Genomic DNA, 11,347 nt, shown 5'->3' with positions numbered 1-11,347 from the left:
GACAATACGAAGGTTGACAGAGTGTAATTGACAATCTCTATGTCAGGTCCAAGAGTACTACTATCTCCCTGACGGACCTCTCCCCCCTAACAGTTGAAATCCATGAAGCGTACGCAGCATGCAGACATACTTCCCAGTACAGTTTAGGGTTGGGTATCATCACGCCAACGGGGGCGGTCACACCCCAGCCTTTCGTTCCGAGTGGTCTGGCTATCTTTTCCCCTCCTCCTTTCCATGATTCTTGACTGGACGATTCTCTCTGAAAGGAAGGTGAGTAATGGAATGATGGATCGATGCAAGGAACCTCAACGAAATTAGGAAATAAAAAAGAAATTAACGCCAACGAATCCTCACCGCTTCATAGAATGGCTGCCGAACCGTGCACTATCAATCTATGGTACGGAAGGTTTATTGGTTACATGCGATGTTCTGCATTATTAGCGGTCATCCCATGGTGAATACTTTCTCCTCCCTGTCTTGGAGTCCCCATCTTTGCTTTTTACTTATCTAGCCCTTTCTGGAGATTATCGGACTGACAGATATGCGCAGGAGCAAATAGTTTGGCTCTGAATCGGGCTTAAGCTCTGTCAGGGTCCGAAGTCAGAGTGAGATCTGCCGTGCGCTGCGCAGCGCTCCCTTCACCACTTACTGGACGGAGACATCCTCACTTGTCGGACTTTAGCTGCACGCCATCTGGGTGCACAGGCCATGACAAGGATGCTCTGTTTTTGACATTCATCTACCGATCCCGCAAAAGATCACGCCCCTTATCTGGGTAGCGCTAATGTATGCTCATTTGGTACAACTCACATTCGAAGAACAGATAGAAAAAGAAAAAAAATGGCCTACAAACAGAACAGCTTGCGCAGAGCACAGATCTCTGTCACCTCTGCGATCAGCCTTCCCAACGGTTCCACCATCCACACTACGTTAGAGTTTAACTATTGACTGCATGCTGGCCGACAGACATACCCAGGAGTCCGCACGTTCGCTCCCGATGTATGACGATCACAGTCGTACTATTGTCACGATGCCATCCACAGCCCGTTAGATGCATTGTGCACAACCACCCACCCAGCCCCATCTGAAGGTGGATTCCCAGGCACACAGGGAGTTCTCGGAATGTAGCCAGCAGAGGCGTCCCAGTTGCTGCTCAACAGCATATTGCGTATGTACTGGCAAGAGTTTGGACCGAAAGACAAAATTCAACAAACTACCCCGGGCTCAGTTGTTCCCTATTTCGTTTCGCCTATGCCACCTATTATATCGGCTTAGTTTGATTTCGAATAGTTTCCTGCATGCCGGTTTTGGTTCCGGCCTACTCCTCTCTTCCCTTCGTGTTATCTGTCATCCTAACTTTGCTTTTTCTATTATGATCCTCCCGAGACTTGGCGCTGATCGTTATAGGGGAAAGTTCCCAGGTGTTGTTTCACGGGTCCGGTCGAGATGAAAATTCCTCCTGGTGGGAGAAAAGCCACACGTGCCGGGCTGAGTGTCTTTCCATCTGTTGGGGGTGGATCTATGATTGTGATAGATTCGGTAGGAGGCTGTGGATTTGGTGGAGATTGACTGTCCGGGCCATTTTTCGATGTATGGTGTCATCCATTCTCGCTGCAGGGGGCCTTACCTTGGAGTTCAGGTTCCTAATGTTTCCCGAACTTCGTCTTGGCGTTTTCATCTGCCTGGTAGACGGTTGAAATTGCTCAAGGAACTACAATGCAGGACTGGAGCCGTATGGCTGGAGATATTTTTTCGACGGCTGTTCCCAGACTACGTGAGATGCACGCTTAGGGCCTGTCCACACTCTCCGTAGTGATGGACACCTATTGCGTTGCACCCAAAATCGTAAGATAGTTGGAGAACTGAGTCTTGAATAAAATTCATAAACACGGCATTTCGTAAAGCCGTCCTGTTCACTTTAATCTAAGAGAACGGCACCCAGCCAATTTTATTTTTCCATATTCGCTCCCACTAAAGAAAAATACTGAGCATATTATGCACCCATTTAGCGCTTGCCAGCGGCCTTCTCCTGAGACTCCTTGAGAACCTTCTTGACGATCTTCTGCTCCTCGATCAGGAAAGCACGGACGATGCGGTCCTTGACGCAGCCAGCGCAGCGGGAACCACCGTAGGCACGGGTGACGGTCTTCTTGGGGCGAGAGATCTGGGAGTACTCGCGGGGGCGAAGAGCGGGGACCTATTGGCAAGAGATCAGTCGCTGTTTTCGCTTTTCGATTGTTCATTGCGATGTCCGATGTAGAGAAATTGTGCGTCTCAATCCACCCTTCCTCTTCGAATTGCTCTGAGAGACGCATTCTTCCACCAACTTGGATCGATCGCAAGATTCGCACATAATCATTCGCTCAACTGCCAAAAACCATCGGGAGTACTCACACCGGGGAGCTTGATGCCACAGTCACCGCACTTGGGAGCAGTGCCCTTCTTCTTGATGTGGAGGTACCGGAGCTCACCGCCGGGGGTCTTGATGATGCGGACCTTGTTGGACCGCGTGTTGTACCTATAGACGAAATTCGATCAATATCCTGTTCGTGAAGCCCAGATGATAGAAAAAAGATCCTCGCCGTGCTAGATATCGCGGCTGAATGCTATCTTATCGAGCGCAATGAGGGGTCATAAATGGGAAGGGGAATTTTCAACGTACGGGTTCCGGCGGCGCTGTGGGAAGAAAAAAACGGAAAATTAGCCTCTCATTATCCTGTTGAAATTTTCTGGATGAAAACTACTCACGTATTGGAGTCTCTGGTTCGCCATTTTGATTGTCTTGAACCTCTGTATCGGTCGTCAAGAATTTGGCGGCGGCGTCGTCGGTTGTCGTCGTTAAGCTCTCAGAATTCTCGCAAGTCACCTGGATTTGTGTGGGTTTCACTCGGAGCCCTGGAGTCACGCTAGCGCCAATTTGGCGAGCTGGCGCTAACCCCGATCGGGACTAGTACCGGTCCGAGCAGAGCCGCCACCTCTTTTCAAGCTTGCTCATCAGGAAAGGAGCAAGAAGAGCGCCTTTCATCACCCGTTGTGAGAAGGGGATCGTGCAGGAGTTGTTTCAATCTTTGGGGTTACGATTTCACTCCTCCGCGCGAGATTACCCAGTTTTTTACCACCCCCGACCGCTTTTGTTGATGATTCGCGGTTGTTAATGACTTTTTTCAACGTGAATCTGTGACGCGACTTGCCCGAGCATCAACGTCAATCAGAAAGAGCAGAGCTATCTCCATTCCGCCATTGGCATTATGGCATCATTACCCCCTCCTCCCCCTCCAGGATGGGGTGCATCGGCCCCCCCGTCGATGCCTCTGGCTCCGCCGCCGCCGGGATATCAGCCGCCAGCTGATCCGACCGTCGCAAAGTTCGCTCAGAAGAAGAACGAATGGCTCCGGTCGCAACGAAACCGATTCGGAGAGAAGAGAAAGGGTGGATTTGTTGAAACACAGAAGGCGGACATGCCCCCAGAGCACCTACGAAAGATCGTGCGAGATATCGGCGATGTATCGCAGAAGAAGTTCAGCAACGAAAAGCGTAGCTATCTCGGCGCGCTTAAGTTCATGCCCCATGCGGTCTTGAAGCTGTTGGAAAACATGCCTATGCCTTGGGAGTCTTCTAGGGAAGTAAAGGTGCTATACCACGTTAACGGCTGTCTCACGCTGGTAAATGAGACTCCTAGAGTGATCGAACCCGTCTTCCACGCCCAGTGGGCCACGATGTGGGTGTGTATGCGCAGAGAAAAGAGTGATCGTAGGCACTTCAAGAGAATGCGCTTTCCTCCCTTCGATGACGAAGAACCGCCACTGTCTTGGTCGGAGAATATCGAGGACGTCGAGCCGTTAGAGCCCATCCAGATGGAACTCGACGAGAACGAGGACTCCCCCGTCTACGAGTGGTTTTACGATCATCGACCTCTCCTTGATACCCCCCACGTCAATGGTCCTAGTTATAAGAAGTGGAACCTATCATTGCCACAGATGGCGACTCTATATCGTCTAAGTCATCAACTCCTCAGTGACGTGGTAGACGAGAACTACTTCCACATGTTCGATCTGAATAGCTTCTTTACAGCAAAGGCTCTGAACGTTGCCATCCCCGGTGGTCCGCGCTTTGAACCGTTATACAAGGACATTGATCCCAATGATGAAGACTTCAGTGAATTTAACGCCATCGACCGTATCATTTTCCGTGCCCCCATTCGCACAGAATACCGTGTCGCATACCCTTTCCTGTACAATACTCTCCCCAGAAGCGTGAAAGTTTCTTGGTTCTCTCACCCGCAAGTTGTTTATGTTCGGACCGACGACCCCAACCTTCCCGCCTTTTACTTCGACCCTGTAATTAATCCAATCTCCTCTCGCTCCGTCGCGCCCAAGAACATCACTGTCAGCCACGAAGATGAAATCTTCGGACCAGGGAATAACGAAGACGAGTTCGAGCTTCCTGGAGAAGTCGAGCCTTTCTTCGCAGATGAGGAGCTTTACACCCCGGAGACCGCATCCGCCATTGCGCTCTGGTGGGCTCCTCACCCATTCAACAAGCGCTCTGGAAAGATGGTTCGTGCACAGGATGTGCCATTGGTGAAGCAATGGTACCTCGAGCATTGCCCACAGGGCCAACCCGTTAAAGTTCGCGTGTCTTACCAGAAGCTTCTGAAAACGTTTGTGCTCAACGAGCTTCACAAGAAGAAGCCCAAGGCCCAGAACAAGCAGAACTTGCTGAAGACCCTGAAATCGACCAAGTTCTTCCAGCAGACAACAATCGACTGGGTTGAGGCTGGTTTGCAAGTCTGCCGCCAAGGTTTCAACATGCTCAACTTGTTGATTCATCGCAAGAACTTGACATACCTGCATTTGGACTACAACTTCAACTTGAAGCCGGTTAAGACCCTGACCACAAAGGAGCGTAAGAAGTCTCGTTTCGGAAATGCTTTCCACTTGATGAGAGAAATTCTGCGTCTTACCAAACTAATTGTTGATGCGCAAGTCCAGTATCGTCTGGGCAACATCGACGCTTTCCAATTGGCTGATGGTATTCTCTATGCTTTCAACCATGTGGGACAGTTGACCGGTATGTACCGTTATAAGTACAAGCTGATGCATCAGATTCGTTCTTGTAAGGATCTGAAACACTTGATCTACTACCGGTTCAACTCTGGCCCGGTGGGTAAAGGCCCTGGATGCGGTTTCTGGGCACCGGCCTGGCGTGTTTGGTTGTTCTTCATGCGTGGTATCATCCCTCTTCTTGAGAGATGGCTTGGGAACTTGCTGTCTCGTCAGTTCGAGGGTCGCCACAGCAAGGGAGTTGCCAAGACAGTTACCAAGCAGCGTGTGGAATCTCATTTCGATCTCGAACTTCGTGCTTCCGTTATGGCCGACTTGATGGACATGATGCCTGAGGGTATTAAGCAGAACAAGATCAACACAGTCCTTCAGCATCTCTCGGAGGCTTGGAGATGCTGGAAGAGTAACATTCCTTGGAAGGTTCCTGGATTGCCTGCTCCTATCGAAAATATCATCCTTCGGTATGTCAAGAGCAAGGCCGACTGGTGGATTTCCGTCGCGCATTACAACCGTGAACGAATTCGCCGTGGTGCTACTGTGGACAAGACCGTTGCCAAGAAGAATCTTGGCCGACTCACTCGGCTGTGGCTTAAGGCGGAACAGGAGAGGCAGCACAACTACCTGAAGGATGGTCCTTACGTGTCGTCTGAAGAGGCTGTTGCTATCTACACCACCATGGTACATTGGCTCGAGTCCCGCAAGTTCTCTCCAATCCCATTCCCTAGCGTCTCCTACAAGCATGATACCAAGATTTTGATCCTTGCTCTCGAACGTTTACGTGAAGCATATTCCGTCAAAGGCAGACTCAATCAGAGCCAGCGTGAAGAGCTTGCTCTTATTGAACAGGCTTACGACTCTCCTGGAACGACATTGGCTAGAATCAAGCGATTCCTTTTGACCCAGCGAGCGTTCAAGGAAGTCGGCATCGACATGAACGACAATTACAGTCATATCAACCCCGTGTACGACGTGGAACCTATTGAGAAGATCACCGATGCTTACCTGGATCAATATCTCTGGTATCAGGCAGACCAGCGCCACCTCTTCCCCTCTTGGATCAAGCCTTCTGATTCCGAAGTTCCTCCGCTGTTGACGTACAAGTGGGCACAAGGCATCAACAACTTGTCCAATGTTTGGGAGACTGCCGATGGCGAGACGAATGTAATGATTGAGACGGAATTATCCAAGGTTTACGAGAAGATCGATCTTACTCTATTGAACCGACTGCTGCGTTTGATCATGGACCACAACTTGGCTGACTACATCACCTCCAAGAATAACGTGCAGCTCAGCTACAAGGACATGAACCACACGAACAGCTACGGCTTGATTCGGGGTCTGCAGTTCTCTGGCTTCGTCTTCCAGTTCTATGGTTTGATGATTGATCTGCTGCTTCTTGGACTTCAGCGTGCTAGTGAAATGGCGGGTCCACCTCAGAGTCCTAATGACTTCCTGCAATTTAGGGATCGCGCCACCGAGACCAGACATCCTATTCGTCTGTACACCCGCTATGTCGACAGGATTTGGGTGTTCTTCAGATTCTCTGCAGACGAGTCCAGGGATCTTATTCAGCGCTTCTTGACGGAAAACCCGGATCCCAACTTTGAAAACGTTATCGGTTACAAGAACAAGAAGTGCTGGCCGCGTGATTGCCGAATGCGTTTGATGCGGCACGATGTCAACCTGGGTCGCGCTGTGTTCTGGGATTTGAAGAACCGTCTGCCAAGATCAATCACGACGATCGAATGGGACGATACCTTTTCCAGCGTTTACAGCAAGGACAACCCCAACCTTTTGTTCTCCATGTCCGGTTTTGAGGTTCGCATCCTTCCGAAGATCCGCAATCAGAACGAAGAGTTCTCGGTGAAAGATAGCGTTTGGTCTTTGGTCGACAACACGACGAAGGAACGCACGGCTCACGCCTTCCTTCAGGTTACAGAGGAGGACATCCAGAAGTTCAACAACAGAATCCGTCAGATCCTCATGTCTTCCGGTTCCACAACCTTCACTAAGATCGCTAACAAGTGGAACACGGCCTTGATTGCTCTCTTCACCTACTATCGTGAAGCCGCTGTATCGACTGTCAATCTCTTGGACACGATTGTCAAGTGCGAGACCAAGATCCAGACCCGTGTCAAGATTGGCCTGAACTCCAAGATGCCGTCCCGTTTCCCTCCGGCTGTTTTCTATACTCCGAAGGAACTGGGAGGTCTGGGTATGATCTCTGGATCTCACATCCTCATCCCTGCTAGTGATAAGAGGTGGTCGAAGCAAACCGATACCGGCATTACACACTTCCGTGCCGGTATGTCACATGACGAGGAAACATTGATCCCCAACATCTTCCGGTACATCATTCCTTGGGAAGCCGAGTTCATTGACTCTCAGAGAGTGTGGATGGAGTATTCTCAGAAGCGACAGGAGGCCCAACAGCAGAACCGCCGTTTGACGCTCGAGGACCTAGAGGACAGCTGGGATCGTGGTCTGCCTCGTATCAACACCCTGTTCCAGAAGGATCGCAGTACCCTCAGCTTCGATAAGGGATTCCGTCTTCGGGCAGAATTTAAACAGTACCAGCTTATGAAGAGTAATCCATTCTGGTGGACAAGCCAGCGTCACGATGGTAAACTATGGAACTTGAACGCCTACCGTACTGACGTCATTCAAGCTTTGGGTGGTGTAGAGACAATTTTGGAACACACTCTGTTCAAGGCCACTGCTTTCCCATCGTGGGAAGGTCTCTTTTGGGAGAGAGCCTCAGGCTTCGAAGAATCTATGAAGTTTAAGAAGCTTACCAATGCTCAAAGATCCGGTTTGAACCAAATTCCGAACCGTCGTTTCACTCTTTGGTGGTCTCCAACTATCAATCGTGCCAACGTCTATGTCGGTTTCCAGGTCCAGTTGGATCTTACTGGTATCTTCTTACACGGAAAGATCCCTACACTCAAGATTTCCTTGATCCAGATCTTCCGTGCTCACTTGTGGCAGAAGATTCACGAATCCGTGGTCATGGACTTGTGTCAAGTCTTCGACCAAGAACTGGAGCAACTGGGTATCGAGGCTGTTCAGAAGGAGACTATCCATCCACGTAAGTCGTACAAGATGAACAGTTCATGTGCGGACATTTTGCTTTTCGCTACGAACAAGTGGAACGTCACCCGGCCCTCTCTGCTGTTTGACACCAAGGACGTGTACGAACCTACCACGACGAACAAGTTCTGGCTGGATGTGCAACTGAGATACGGTGACTACGATTCTCACGACATCGAGAGATACGTTCGTGCGAAGTATCTGGACTACACAACTGACAGCATGAGCATCTATCCTTCCGCTACTGGTTTGATGATCGGCATCGATCTCGCGTACAACCTCTACTCTGCATATGGACAATACTTCCCCGGTCTCAAGACCCTGATCCAGCAAGCTATGGCTAAGGTCATGAAGGCTAACCCGGCCTTGTATGTGCTGAGGGAGCGTATCAGGAAGGGTCTGCAGCTGTATGCTTCCGAGAGCAACCAAGAGTTCCTTAACTCTCAGAACTACTCTGAGCTTTTCAGTCCCCAGATCCAGCTATTCATTGATGATACCAATGTTTACCGTGTCACCATCCATAAGACCTTCGAAGGCAATCTTACAACCAAGCCTATCAACGGTGCCATTTTCATCTTCAACCCCAGAACTGGTCAGCTTTTCTTGAAGATTATCCACACCAGTGTTTGGGCGGGGCAGAAGCGTCTGGGTCAATTGGCCAAGTGGAAGACCGCGGAAGAAGTGGCGGCTCTCATTCGATCCTTGCCCGTTGAAGAACAGCCGAAACAGCTTATTGTCACTCGGAAGGGTCTATTGGACCCACTTGAGGTCCACCTTCTTGACTTCCCTAACATTTCGATCCGTGCCTCTGAGCTCCAGCTGCCATTCCAGGCCGCTATGAAGGTGGAGAAGCTCGCCGACATGATTCTTCGGGCGACGGAGCCTCAGATGGTTCTGTTCAACCTCTACGATGAATGGCTGAAGTCCATCTCGCCTTACACTGCCTTCTCCCGACTCATCCTTATCCTGCGTGCTCTGCACGTCAACATTGACAAGGCCAAGATTATCCTGAGGCCCGACAAGACCGTTATCACCCAGGAGCACCACATCTGGCCGTCATTGTCTGATGAGGATTGGATCAAGGTCGAAGTGCAGTTGCGTGACTTGATTCTTAATGACTATGGAAAGAAGAACAATGTCAACGTTCAAAGTTTGACAAGCAGTGAAGTTAGGGATATCATTCTGGGTATGGAAATCAGTGCACCTTCGTTGCAGCGACAGCAGGCGGCCGAGATCGAGAAGCAGCAGGAAGAACAGAAGCAGCTTACCGCTGTCACAACAAAGACCCAGAATGTCCGCGGTGAAGAGATCATCGTGACCACTACATCACAGTACGAGCAGCAGTCGTTCGCATCCAAGACCGAATGGCGCACCCGAGCCATTGCGACGTCGAACTTGCGGACCAGGTCGAACAACATCTACATTTCTTCGGATGAGGTTCGTGATGAGGGTTATACTTACATTATGCCTAAGAACATTCTCAAGCGATTCATTACCATCGCAGATCTTCGGGTGCAAGTTGCCGGATATCTCTATGGTAGCTCACCGCCTGACAACGATCAAGTGAAGGAGGTCCGCACGATCGTGATGATCCCGCAGGTCGGAAATACACGGGAAGTCCAGCTGCCTCACCAGTTGCCCCAACATGACTACCTGAATAACCTCGAGCCCCTGGGAGTGATTCATACCATCTCGGGCAACGAGCCGCCGTACATGACCGCCATGGATGTTACTCAACACGCCCGACTGATGAATGAGCACTCCAGCTGGGATAAGAAAACGGTGACGATGACCGTTTCATTCACCCCGGGATCCGTGTCACTGGCAGCCTGGGGCCTCACGCCGCAAGGATACAAGTGGGGCGCCGAGAACAAGGACACGACGTCTGACCAACCGCAGGGGTTCTCGACCAGCATGGGGGAGAAGTGCCAGCTGTTACTCAGTGACAAGATCCGCGGTTACTTCCTGGTTCCGGAGGATAACGTGTGGAACTATAGTTTCATGGGCAGCTCCTTCGGCAGTGTTGAGAAGCGGCCAGTGTACGTGAAGATCGACACGCCCCTGAGGTTTTATGATGATCAACACCGGCCACTGCACTTCCAAAACTTTGCAGAGCTGGAGGACATTTGGGTTGATCGATCTGATAACTTTGCATGATCTGCAAATGCGAAAGGCGTTGGAAACGTTATGTATGATTGAACCTTTTTTTATTTCCCGTTTCTTCTATACTTTTCATGTTGCTGTTTTCTCCATAGCTTTTAACTTTCTTGCCTTGTTTTTATGATGGCGCCTTCTCTTTGATCCTTTTGCTTTTTTTTTAATCATTAATGTATGTATACTCTACGAAAAGGGACAATAAAAAGCGAGGGATGCATTTGGTTTGACTAGGCAATCATGCAACAGTACGGAGACAGCATTGGGGAGGGGTTTTTCATTTGCATGTATAGTAAAAGGACTATTCCTCTTGTCAGAGCAGTTTCAGCGGTTATTAATGTATTGATCAGCTGGGGCACGAAAAAAGAAAAAAGAAAAAAAAGATAAATATAAAATTGAGATTCTAGAGTGGATCAGACCCTTTTCTCCGTTTTCGAGTAGTGCTGATATGAGGGGAGAGACGAGTGGGTATCTTTCACGAGAGGGGTACATTAGTTGGAATGAAAAGAACAGGAAATCCAATCAGAAATCCACCAAGAAGAGGAAATAATAAGAGAGGGTAATAATGAAAGGGGCAGAAAAAGAAAAACGAAAAGAGAAACAAATCAGAAAGAAGAGGAAAAGAGAAGGATGATTGTAATCAAACATTTTTCTTGAACAATGAAAAGGAAGAAGTTTAGGGCATCTGGATGTCTGGAAGCTGTTTGTGGTTAGTGTCTTGTGACACACGTCTCCCTCCAATGGCTTGCGGTGGCTTCAAGCCTCACTTGGGAAGAGAAAGAGATCCTCCTTGCGACCTTCCAAGGTACGGAGAGACCCTGTATCTTGGGAGCGGAGAACAACAAACATTGTCCACATTCACATTCACATTCACGTCCCTATACACCCGCAACACATCGCTCGCGGGTTGGATTTGAGTATTGTTTTGTTCTTCTTTGGTATTCTCTCTCTCTGTGTTCTTTTTTTTTTTACTTTCACTTTTATTTTCTTTAGTATTTGTTATTATTTTACTATTTTACCATTCGATTTTCAATTGCTTC

At 49.3% G+C, this 11,347-nt stretch overlaps 2 protein-coding genes across 2 annotated transcripts; one reads left to right on the top strand and one right to left on the bottom strand.

The window, feature by feature from the left end:
- Window positions 1-1,854: 1,854 nt before the first annotated feature.
- On the bottom strand, window positions 1,855-2,868 carry ANOM_011741 (60S ribosomal protein eL34). Its single transcript, XM_015556997.1, has 4 exons — window positions 2,749-2,868; window positions 2,663-2,676; window positions 2,395-2,518; window positions 1,855-2,197 (listed from the first exon to the last, which is right to left on the bottom strand). Exons 1-4 carry the CDS (start codon window positions 2,770-2,772, stop codon window positions 2,006-2,008), a joined length of 354 nt encoding a protein of 117 aa, XP_015401282.1. The 5' UTR covers window positions 2,773-2,868; the 3' UTR covers window positions 1,855-2,005.
- Window positions 2,869-3,248: 380 nt separating this feature from the next.
- On the top strand, window positions 3,249-10,310 carry prp8 (U4/U6-U5 snRNP complex subunit PRP8; the record flags this gene model as incomplete). The annotated part of the gene is made up of 1 exon (XM_015556996.1): window positions 3,249-10,310. One exon carries the CDS (start codon window positions 3,249-3,251, stop codon window positions 10,308-10,310), a length of 7,062 nt encoding a protein of 2,353 aa, XP_015401281.1.
- Window positions 10,311-11,347: the final 1,037 nt, after the last annotated feature.

This window comes from Aspergillus nomiae, assembly GCF_001204775.2.
Source record: "Aspergillus nomiae NRRL 13137 chromosome Unknown contig00625, whole genome shotgun sequence".
NCBI lineage: Eukaryota > Fungi > Ascomycota > Eurotiomycetes > Eurotiales > Aspergillaceae > Aspergillus > Aspergillus nomiae.
The sequence above is the reverse complement of the archived record's forward strand: the minus strand, read 5'-3'. Positions and strand labels throughout refer to the sequence as shown.

Coding starts and splice junctions, on each gene's coding strand:
- ANOM_011741 (XM_015556997.1), bottom strand. CDS start 2,772: ATGGCGAACCAGAGACTCCAATAC. Junction 2,198..2,394: donor GTGGCATCAAGCTCCCCGGT/GTGAGTACTCCC, acceptor TCTTGCCAATAG/GTCCCCGCTCTTCGCCCCCG.